The sequence below is a fragment of the Homarus americanus genome, unplaced genomic scaffold (genome assembly GCF_018991925.1).
Source record: "Homarus americanus isolate GMGI-L3 unplaced genomic scaffold, GMGI_Hamer_2.0 scaffold32583, whole genome shotgun sequence".
NCBI lineage: Eukaryota > Metazoa > Arthropoda > Malacostraca > Decapoda > Nephropidae > Homarus > Homarus americanus.
In genome coordinates, this window is record NW_024713129.1 from 32,273,678 (window position 1) to 32,286,423 (window position 12,746).

General features: G+C 39.0%; 1 protein-coding gene across 3 annotated transcripts in view; it reads left to right on the top strand.

Moving 5' to 3' along the window:
* Positions 1 to 7,606, top strand: part of LOC121869850 — a 122,874-nt gene extending 115,268 nt beyond the window's left edge. For 2 of the 3 annotated variants that reach the window (XM_042371421.1, XM_042371426.1), the window contains 2 exons: positions 396 to 477; positions 5,189 to 7,606. In XM_042371421.1, coding sequence (XP_042227355.1) covers positions 396 to 477; positions 5,189 to 5,708 — 602 coding nt within the window. In that variant the 3' untranslated portion in view covers positions 5,709 to 7,606. Of the gene's footprint in view, positions 1 to 395; positions 478 to 2,734; positions 2,980 to 5,188 lie in introns of those variants that run through there. The other variant, XM_042371431.1, reaches the window with a different exon arrangement.
* The last annotated feature ends 5,140 nt before the right edge of the window (positions 7,607 to 12,746 follow it).

Consider the following 12,746-nt stretch of genomic DNA (forward strand, 5'->3'; position numbering starts at 1 on the left):
TCGTCCTGCCTCACTCACACGTCATCTTGCCTCACCTACACGTCTCCTCCATCACCCACGTCGTCCTGCCTCCTCACCCCACGTCGTCCTGCCTCACTCACGTCATCTTGCCTCACCTACACGTCTCCTCCATCACCCACACGTCGTCCTGCCTCACCCACACGTCGTCCTGCCTCACCCACGTCATCTTGCCTCCCCCACACGTCGTCCTTCACCCACGTCGTCTTGCCTCACCCACACGTCGTCCTGCCTCACCCACGTCGTCCTCCTCACTCACGTCATCTTGCCTCACCTACGTCGTCCTGCCTCACCCACACGTCGTCCTGCCTCACCCACGTCATCTTGCCTCCCCACACGTCATCTTGCCTCACCCACACGTCTGCGTCCTCCCACAGGTGGTATCATCGCTCTAGGTGTCTTCGGCGGGTTCGTCTTCCTCGCTGCTGTCATCACCACCATCGTCATCCTCGTCAGAAGGTCAGTTGTAATGCCCACACTTGCTGCCCACAACACACAGTTAATGCCCACACTTGCTGCCCACAACACACAGTTAATGCCCACACTTACTGCCCAAAACACATAGTTAATGCCTACACTTACTGTCCACAGCACACAGTTAATGCCCACACCTGCCCACAGCACACAGTTAATGCCCACATTACTGCCAACAGCACACAGTTAATGCCCACTTACTACCCACAACAAACACAGTTAATGCCCACACTTACTGCCCAAAACACATAGTTAATGCCTACACTTACTGTCCACAGCACACAGTTAATGCCCACAGCACACAGTTAATGCCCACATTACTGCCAACAGCACACAGTTAATGCCCACACATACTGCCCACAACACACACACTTAATGCGCACACTTACTGCCCAAATCACACACAGTTAATGCCCACACTTACTGTCCACAACACACACAGTCAATGCCCACACTTACTGCCCACAATACACACTTAATGCCCACACTTGATACCCATAACACACAGTTAATGCCCACACTTACTGCCTACAACACACACAGTTAATGCCCATACTTACTGCCCGCAACACACACAGCTTATGCCCATAGTTACTGCCCACAACACATACAGTTAATGTCCACAGTTACTGCCCACACTTGTTACCCACAACACACACCTTATGGCCACAGTACATTTAATACTCACTAAATACACTTAATGTCTACAACACACACACACACACACACACACACACACATTTCAGAAGCTGGATAATACTTACCGCTATTTCTCAGTCTATTTAAGTTCACTTAAGATAATATGTTAAACTGTATACATTTTAAAGATTATGGCAGAAACTTACAGTATATGCTTAGGAACATTAATTGTTTTTTGTGTGTGTTTATTACTTATATTGGATGAGAGTTGTTTGTGGTTCGTAATAAAGGAAGTCTTGATCCGTTCTCTATATCAGGACCGGGAACAAATTTCAGTGAGGAAATGATTTTCATATTATAAAATATATTTCTCAAAGATTCGTCTGTTTTAGCTTTTTTTCCCCATAATGAGGTTGATTATATGTATTCACTTATGATGACGTTTCAATATATATTTAACCCTTTGGGAACTATGGCTTTGCCCTTTGAGGACGACGCTTGAAACCCTTTAGTACAATGACTTGCTTTACCCTTTTGTCTCCCAAAGGGTTAGAGCATCTCCCTCATAGCGTTAACAAGTATCTTCCTCAATGGGTTGAGGCCTCGTCCTCAAAGGTTTAAAGTCATTTTAGACAAGTGTTTTATTGTTGTTGTTGTTCTTTGTGTGAATCAGTTAGATGTGTCCCTACTTTATAAGTTACTTGAAATTTTGACATACGAATCTTTGACAATCTTAATTGCGTTCTCTAACTCATAATTTGCTTTAGCGTCTTCATTAGCAGCTAACATACAGTAACTGCTTGCTGCATGCACACCCAACTGATAGACACAGAAGCCACAACTATCAAGAATTATCCACATTTAAGTGTTAATGACATCAACGTATAATAGGGTATAATTGATTTAACAGATAACACTAACAACTAATGTAATATCTTGTTAACTGACTTGAAGTGACAACTGTTAAGTAAACAATCCAACCTTTATTTATTTAAAATTTCCATGTGATTATCCATAACTTCCTTTGTTATATGATGATGTGTAATAGTAACTATTCTTTGTATACCAAATGGACTTGACTCAAACTTCCATGGCGGTAAATGACATGTAGCCAGGCCTTGTTACCTCTCCCTTCTGGCCGTGCCTGTCTCGCTGCCACAGGTCACTGGTCCTCAATTCCACCTCCCACACACACACACACACACACACACATCTCGTCACCAGCGTCACGCTATCGTGTTCACCAGACTTTTTTGTTTTCATTCGTGTCTATTTTTCATATCTTGACATACTGTTTTTATTTTTGTTTGTGCCTCTGTAAGAATATGTGCCTGTATTGTGCTGACTTGTTTTTACTGTTTACACAACAAGATAATGCAGCTCGTTTTTGTCTATGTTCAATTGTTCATATGACATCATTTAAGTACACGACACAAGTATGATCTGCATAAAATATTTCTCAAACTGTTGTATGAGTTTTTCTTGTGTGTGTGTGTGTGTGTGTACATTTTCTTCACGAATACCTGGGATGTGTGCAAGGCGTGACAGAAGGCTGAGGCCCCAGCTCCCTCGTCTCGCCCTGCTCATCTAAGTGCTCTCTCAGTACGTCGACGCCGCTCGACAAAGAGATGCGGACGTCGACGCCGCTGCCTGGTTCGCGCTGGTATACTCTGCTGGCCCTGCCCTTCCCCGACGTGACGGTGGGCAGGCGTGAGTTGCTCTCTCGCGCCACACCTCGAGCTGATCATTATTCTAGTCACTAACACTCCATCCCGCCCACCTCACGCACCAACAACTCGGGCTACACCTTTCCAAGAGGCCAACTTCCCCTGCTGCCTATCCGTCGGCCCTGCAACGCTCAACTGATGCCCTCCTGATTGTCACCGCGCCACGTGATGTAATAACCTGCGGGGCCTCAGTGTACGTTCTTCATGCTCTGTACCTCCTGCACTCCTGCGCTTTTCACACCACTCCTGATTTACTTTTTATTGCACAGTATAGCACAGAATATCATCATGTCTTAACTGTTACTCTTGAACCAAGACTTTAAGACTGTCAAGATCTTGTAAAAGGTTGTCTCTTCACTTTAATCATTGCCCTATAATACTTAGACAGGTTAATATTGGTTTCTCGACTCGACTCTCCTTTATCTGATTTTTTATATACTTAATTAAAACTCGCCAAACATTTCACTACCTGTACTAACACTTAATATTACTGTAAACAAATTCCTGGTAGTTATTCTGTCGATCAGAGTTCTCCATTAAAAGTAAACCGTTTTCTTTGAATCTCCCTTTGGTTATAAAAGGGAACTAACATATTTATATTTACAAGTAACATCTATATAACCACGCGGAATTCCGCAAAGTAAAAAAGTAAAAAGGCCGAATAGTCTCGTATAGTGATATAGCATTTTAATATTATTACTATGATTAATGGACTATCTACCAAAAAAGTACCTAAAAATATTTGTGTGGTTCATTATTATTGTTACACTTTTCAGCAAGTTGTCCAGAAGACGTATCTTTATCCTGTATATACTGTATGACTGTATATACAGACTTTACTTACTAACATAAGTATTTAGATATTAGTTAATTTATTCAGGTCTTAATTAGTGCTTCATGGAAATAAAATGCCGTTCAGTATTTCGACAATATCACGTACTGGACTCATGACTCGTGTTCTTGTACACCTGCTGCTGTAGTAATTGTTGTAGTGTTGTAGTCTAAGCATATATATTGTAGTATATTAATTAGCCACAAGATACGCTATTTTATTATTCTGTAAGATCCAAAATTTAAAGTGTAACCTGTGTAGCGTATTATGGCTTCTTAATATATGATGGCACTGTAGTGTATGAGTTTGTGAAAGAGACCGCTTATAGTATAGTAGCACCTCCGTATATATGCAACGTAATACATGATAGTAGCCTTCTGCACACTTCACACTCCATACTGTTCTTAAGTCTGTTCAACAATTTACGCTTTAATCTTCACTGAAATTATTTATAAACATCTGCCGGCACCTAAATTTCATTGGCAAAAACTACCACTAGTGGATGATTGAGTCAAACGGTCTTAGATTAAATATGTAGACCAAACACATCTATTGTAGGGCATTATTTAGCAATTGATGACTGCAGATAAATATTAAATGAATATCACTGTCAGTTTTCTGTGTTAAACACTACAAAAAAAATTCTATGGAAAACATTACAGAACTGTGTTAAACACTACAAAAACAAAATTTTCTATGGAAAACATTACAGAAACACCATTTTCGATAGTAAACATTATAGGAATACCTTTGTCTATGGTAAACACTACGGAAACACATTTTCTCACTTTCTACATTATCTATTCATTCGCAAATAAACCAACACTCTTTTCTGCCTTTGAACCTTCAGTTGTTATTCTGTCAAAATCCACACCTGTCACACCTTGATTATATAAGAATGTGAGTGAAACGTGTGTGTGTGTGTGTGTGTTTGTTTAGATATCCACCGGGTGATGGGCTTTACTTGATGATTTCGCGGGACCTGTGGTAGAGTAGTTAGCAGGAGGTGGCTAGCGGGACAGACAGTAGTGTTGTTGCTGGAGGAGGTGAGGTACACCTGTTTTCCCACACATACACACACACACACACACACTTCTTTCTAGACAACGTCACATAAGACTGCTGACTCAGTCACTTGTCTTGCTGAAGTCATTATATAGTCGGGATTTGAAGTCCCAATAAGACATTTATGCACGACATATAGTTACCCTGTAAAGCCAGACACTGTACCTGCGGGCCAAAGACTGCCATGCACGTTGTGATGATGTAGATGAGCCTGAGTGCTTGAGGGCCCCAGTACCGTAGGCTGTCACACCTGTAAACCTCCCCAGCTTCGGCCCTCACCTGTAGATAGCTTACTAACACGCTCACTAACTCTAACTTACAGGTCCCGCGAATTGTAAGGTGTTAGAGAGGCCCATGTAGAGTCATGAGTCCCGTACCGTGAGTGTTGTAATGACGCTCCTATGATGATTGTTGACCACTCCGCTTCACCCAGGACTCAGCATGCACCATCCAAGAAGTATGTGCGTCGCAGTGATGACGGCACCGCCTCCTCCTACGACTCCTCCTCGTCTGACGGCCACGGCCTCAACAAGTACTACAAGAGAGCGTGGGAGAACCTACGTGAGGGAGGCGGCGGCGCCGGCAGCAGTGGAGGGGAACTGGAGAAGGGAAGTCACTCTCGTCTCGGCCGCACGGAAACCCTCGACCAACCAGACTTCAGGTCCACACGCTCAATGGGTCATGAGGGACTCCGCGACGGCTCCGAGATGACAGTGAACGATGTGGCTGCCATGTACACCCGCCCTGAGAAGCGGCGCCATCACCACCACCACCACGGTCACCGCCACAAGGGAGGGCGTGAGGGAGACCGTGAGCACCATGACCGCCATGACCACGACCGCCATGACCAAGACCGCCATGAACACCAGGATCGTCACGATCGCCAGGAGCGCTCAGAACGTCATGACCGTCACGACCGCGACTGGCGAGATCGTGACCGCAGGAAGTACTAAAGGATCATCGGCTGAACACACTGAAATCAACGCAACATATATACGACCAAAGCTCCCAGGACAGAGGAACCAGAGGAAGATAGAGACCACCCAGTGCCCACTAGCGACCTCCTCATTCTTTAATGGTCTCTTGTTCAGGCAATGTTGTGTCTCTCGGCTACCGTGTAGCAACAACTGCAAAAACCTGAAGTGTGGCTGACATCTCGTGTAGCGTAGAAATGTATTTCATAATTGCACATTTCTTACTCCGTTATTGATCACTTGGTATGTATTGCAAGGTAAGCGAGAGACTATAAGTTTGCGCATTTCCTCCCCCAGTGTTCGAACGATAAAGTCGCCATTGCTGGTAGAAAAAGAGAAAATCTGACGTAGCTTCCACCTAATGTATGATTGCGGGGAGGAAAGCCCCCACCCCCACCCCTAAGCGATGTTTTATAGTACGGGCCTAAGAGTTTCCGAGGGCTTGCTCGTGGGCAACACGGAGTCTAACTACTAGCTGAAATTGGTTTCTCTCAAGACATAGAACAAAATAATCAGCTCTTATCATGAGGTGGCCTTAAAATGAGTGTCTTCCTCCTCCGGGAATTTCCAGACTTTCTGTAAATCATCTGGTGAATATAGCTTGAGGAGAGCAGGCTTGTGTTTACCTTGGGACTGAGTAGTTTTCCCTCTTAATCTTGGCGCTTGACACACTTTGTAACCCAGTTATTAACCTCCTTTATTAAATTATTCTTTCATTATATAGACTTTTGTTCTATTAAGGTTGATTTTTTTCACCCCAATTTGCTCAGAGCAGCTTAATCCCTGGCAGACCAGCTCAGTAGTCTTAACTTCCTTGTAAGGTGTTTTCCTGCTACACAGCGCTTATATCTGCCGCTGTCCTGGACTTTCACCCAATTTTGAGGAAATAACCTACTGACAGCCTTACTCAGTAATGTTTACTCTTCAGTACATTATAGAGACCTGCGACTCACCTCAACACTCGCCACCACCTCACAGCTCCACAAGGCCGTCTACAATGTGTCGTTCATGATGTTTGTTATCGCTGGTGTACGTGGCGTCAGCCGTTTCTTGTTGATCCTTCACATAATTGTTTTGTTGATATGTATTCCACTTTCTCTGAAGGGCTTATACTTGATAGGTTGTTATAGATTTTACTACGTCATATTTAGCATTTATTTATTTTATTGTTAATTGAGGAGAAGCTTTCTATTTTATTAGGGTGAATCAGGTAGTTCTGTGCACCTGTTTCAGCCTTGTCATTACTCAGACAAAGTCTTTTATTATTATTACAAGGAGTTGTGGCCCAGTATTTCACTCTTCTCCTGCACCAACGATTACCGGTTCGAGTCTCGCGGCTGGTCACTAAGAGGAGCGACCCCAGTCGACCCAGCAGCACAATGAGTGCCTAACTTAGCAGTTGAATAAGTGAATACGGCAGTTTGTAATACCGACCACGCAATCCCGTGTGTACCGAAGGCTTAATCTTCAATGTGCTGATCCGCACTCCCCTTAACTGGCCGTCTGTTGTATGAGACCCACTAATACGACAGTTACGTAGCCTAGACAAAACAATAATTCAAAATTCGAGATTTGTTTTGATGTGTCTCTTTTCGTGTGTGATAACACGAGCACAGCTCACTTCATGATATCCCAGGACAGCCCAGCTCATGATATCTGTTCCAACTAGTTCATGAAAAACTCAGCATAGCTTTATCCAGGAGACACTAGCAGTATTTAGAAAACGAGATCACACACATAGATAACCCACGAGTGGCCAGGGCGTCGACACGGCCGCTGGAAACAGGTAGAGCTGTCTTGACTTATATAGAATTGAGTCTTCAAAACGTCGTCGTATTTATTCCCCACATAGCTTATATATATATATATATATATATAATATATATATATATATATATATATATATATATATATATATATATATATATATATATATATATATATATATATATATATATATATATATATATATATATATATTTACATTTTGTAAAGATATTCTTGGTCTTTATTACACCGGGACGATCCATATACAGTACCAGCATATTAATAAAACAAAATTCAAATCAGGTTAAATATAAAAATCCAACAAAATGTTGATGTTTGCATAATACATTGAAGTTCTCGTTCCTCTGTGACTTTAACTTTTAAATTTATTTAATTTCTTCCTAACGCTGGGCTTGGCCTGTTGTGCCAATAACGTCTTGCAATGTTTTTTGTATCAGTCATTCATATACAAGACATTTCTGAAGCACATTATTTAGAATATTTTTAACGTGTGTTTTAGTAATCTAGTTTATCATTTTGTCACTATGTAATTATTATTGTATTTCTCTGAGTGTAGTCTTTGGAGGCATTAATATTTATTTCTTATTGGATATTTTTTTTTGCTTTATGTAGATGATGATTTATAATAATATAATGTATGTAAATGTTGTACTTGGTCTCAGCGTTTACTGAAGGTGTGTTGAGAGGGATTCCCACGATGCATTACATAACGTGTAGTAGATCCTTGTTATTAGTCGTAGTCTTAACTCGGTGAATATTGTTATTATTCATTCATTATCTTACACTGTATGCAATCTTCGTTTGTACTTTAGTGAGAGTTTCTCAGCAATAACATTAACGTTATATGTGTAAATGAGTAATAAAGAATGTATTACGCTTGTTGTAATTGCACTATGGCACTGTTTTGTATAAATGACATGTATGATACATAATAAAGTTTATGTATATATTTTGTATTTTATTTAGCTTTAATTAGAATTATTATCTTAGTTTTTTATTTCCTGTATTTATTTACTTTTTTGTTTTATTTATTATTCACATAGTTTACTGACACGACCGCCACAGACTATACTGTAGACTCTTAATTAATAAACTTCTAGATCATTATTAACGTCACCTAGAAGCAGTCTTATAGAAGTAGCTGTAAACTGTAAAACAAACAGGTAACAATACTTCATAAAACCAGATCCTTCCGAGCCTAAAATAACAACACATTAGTTAAGACGAGACCTAGAAATACTCATGTTAGCCTTCACAATAAATCAAACATTTTTGACATTAATCCTCTTTATGGGTAATGTTTATTGGGTCTCATTAAGGTTAGAAACCCCCCAGTTATTTCACCTGATGAGTAAACGACTTAATGCTATACCTTGGGGCAGAGGTTAGGTTTGGGTGTTTAAACCTCCGGTGAAATAAGCTTTTTTTTTTTTACACAAACAGATCAGTCGGAGAAAAGATCTTATCTTGTGATATAACATTACGAACCAAAGAGATGTTGTACTCCATAAGACACGAGATACGTGAGGCTATCAGTAAGAAACACAGGAGTTGGCAGAGATAGTGTAAAATAAAACAAAATAATCCAGAGAGATAGAGTAAACGAAATGGAGAGCCAAAGGAAGATGTAAGGAAAATTCAGAAAGACGAGCAGAAAAGCAGAATCAAGGCAAGGAAAATATCGATTACGAGCCTAATATATGAAACTTGGAAAATGGGAGCAGCTCGGTGGGGAAGGAAGACTCAAAGCAATATATAAAGAGGCCCTCAAAATACATATTGGCTTTTTATGTGATCTTCCGTTAGGCCATAATGACATTTATATTAAAACTTTCTATGATAACATACTAATGATCAGATTAAATGGATCAGGACAGTGGGTTAGTCAGTGATTAAGACTAAAAAGAAAACACAGTATTAATTTTGCGGGAGAAACTCAGTCCGTTACTCGCGTGTTGCTCCGTATTGTTTATCCAGGCACCGATTGATCATTAACTTGCCGCATAAATCAAAGACAGATGTGACAGCTTCCATTACTGCGCTATATACTGTAATTGACAACAGTAAATTATAAAAAAAATTGCACAGCAGGTATATTGAAATGTGTACATGGGTGGATTAACGTTTGCGAGGGTCGGCTATTGAATTAATGACATTTGTAATCCCTCACACTTCTGCTGTTGGACAAAACGTGACATTATAATATTAATGAGCACATATTACCTTCAGGTAGACGTGAAGATAATATTATTATAATGGACACTAAAGCCTCTGTGCTGTGCTGTACCTCGGGCTGACAACATTCCCTGGAGTTGTAATTCTTTATGAAAGATTTATATATACAGTATATATATATATATATATATATATATATATATATATATATATATATATATATATATATATATATATATATATATATATATATATATATATGTATATATATATATATATATATATATATATATATATATATATATAATATACTTTTATATATATATATATATATATATATATATATATATATATATATATATATATATATATATATATATATATATATATATATATATATATATATATATATATATATATATATATATATATATATATGTATATGTATATATGTAACCGGTCGGAATTTATTGGACCTTTAATTTCTCACTTGACTTGGGGTTTATTAAAGATTATTAGATGAAATTGCAGTGGAAGCGCCCCTTTGAGAAAAATCCCGAACAAGCACAAGAACACTTAAATTTACTAACAAAATGAATTGTCCGTGACCCGTGGAAGGATAGCGTCTGTGACTGGGATGAATGAGACACACTGTAAAATTTAGACACTTATATTCCCTCCAACACTACAGACACAATCAAATAATGGTACACCAACATATGTGCACCTCTTAACCTGAACTTAAAACACTACTCTGGGGAATAAAAGTTATACATGATATTGAAATTATTAGAAACTCAGACAATGCCTCATTAGACAACTATAAATTCAAAGTATTAAGAAATGTTGCTTGCGTACATGAAACAGGCCTTAAGGGCTTTCAACAAAATAATATCAATCACTGAGGAAATGGTATAAAAAAATAAGAAATTATTAATTCCACCATGAATAGGCCTAAAGGGCACTCAATAGAATTAGGTTACACCAACAGATGCAGGCCTTGAGGGTTTTCAACAAAATAATATCAATCACTGAGAAAATGGTACTAAAAAAATAAGAAATTAATAACTCTACAGTGAATAGGCCTTAAGGGCACTCAACAAAATTATATCAAGCACTGAGAAATTTGTATAAAAAAATAAGAACTTATTAACTCCACCCTGAATAGGCCTTCAGGGCACTCAACAAAATTATATTACCCCAACAGATACACACCTCCTAACCTAACTTAAACACTACTCTGGGGAACGAAGGTTATACCTGAGATTGAAATTATAAAGAAATATTAAATGCATTAAAGGAACTAAATCACAGTATCACTTACAACATAAGGGAGAAACCTCATCTGACAAACAGTTCCCTCATTCTATGGTTTCAATTAGTGACACAAACATTAAAAACAATACTATCACAATTATTTAAGAAATATTAATTACACACAGCAAGACAATATCAGTATTTGAAAACAATATTATCACTAGATTAAGAAGTTACTGAGTCCACCAATACCCGTAAACACATGCTCCCTAATCTAACACATAGATTCAACATAGATTCCCCGGTCACAGTCATGGGCTCGTGGGCCGTGGGTTCGAATCCTGGCTGGTTGAGGTGTTGATTTATATATATATATATATATATATATATATATATATATATATATATATATATATATATATATATATATATATATATATATATATATATATATATATGCTGATAACCACAAGGAAAGAAGAAAACACGAAGTTCCCAAGCGCTTTCGTATAATTCACATCTTCAGGGGTGAGTATATATATATATATATATCATGTACAGTCTCGTTCAAGATTCTTCGAACACTGCTGGACACAGCTGGCAACACAAGGCCCTTTCTTTACTATGGTAATATAATACGAAACAACAAAGCCCAATCATTAAACTGAGCAACGGGGAACTAAGTATCCAATCACCGATCACTTTTACATCTATTCATAATTTTTACTACGTACTATAATAAAAAAAACGGCCTTGAGTTTATGAGTGACTTATTTGGGATGAATTGCGCAGGGCTTCCATACATACCAAAGTCTGTGTAGCAGGTGACTTTAACTTTAGCCAAATAGATTGGATTGACCTTACGGGTAACTCAGAATCAGAGGATTTTCTTGAAACAATCCAAGACTGTTTCCTAAGCCAACATATAACCGAATCTACCTGGGGTAATAATATACTCGATTTAGTTCTGTCAAACAGAGAAAACCTCATTAGTAATGTCGAGGTAGGGAACAAACTTGCTAACACCGATCACAAAGAAATTATATTCCAATTAGAATTTCAGGGCAGCCGGAAGGAAAATTCCACTCAGGTCCCAGATTTCAGAAGGGCAAACTTTGATAGCTTGAAGAGGCAGCAGAGAGAAGGGGTATCACCCTTGGGGGTGAATTAAATGACCTCACATGAACATAAGAAAATATGGAGTCTGCAATAGGCCTGTTGGCCTGTGCATGGCAGCTCCTCTCTAGAGTTACAACCACTCTCTATCATCCATGAATCTATCTAGCCTCCTTTTAAAACATTCAGCATTCCAGCACTTCCTACAAAGTTGCTAAGCTTGTTCCACTCGTCCACCACCCTATTTGTGAACCAGTTCCTTCCTATCTCCCTCCTAAACCTAAACTTATCTAACTTAAATCCTTTGCTACGCGTCTTATCGTGCTCAGATATTATACAAACTTTATCTATATCTCCTCTATTGATTCCTTTCACCCACTTAAATACTCCTTACACAATTTACCCACAGAGGGCGACCTCACCTTACCTGGAGACCTGACGGTTAAGGATGACCTGATTACGCGATCTCAGGTTGATGCGTTCCACAACAAATTAAATAATGAGTTACTTGATGCACAAAGGCAGAACATACCATACAGAAAACTCAGATAAAACAACAATGACCCTAAATGGATAAATAATTATTTAAAGAACATTATTGGACAAAGGAAGGCCATAGATGGGAGAATAAATTCTTGGTGAAGTTTACCTCTGAGATTATTATAAGGTATTGGCCGATAG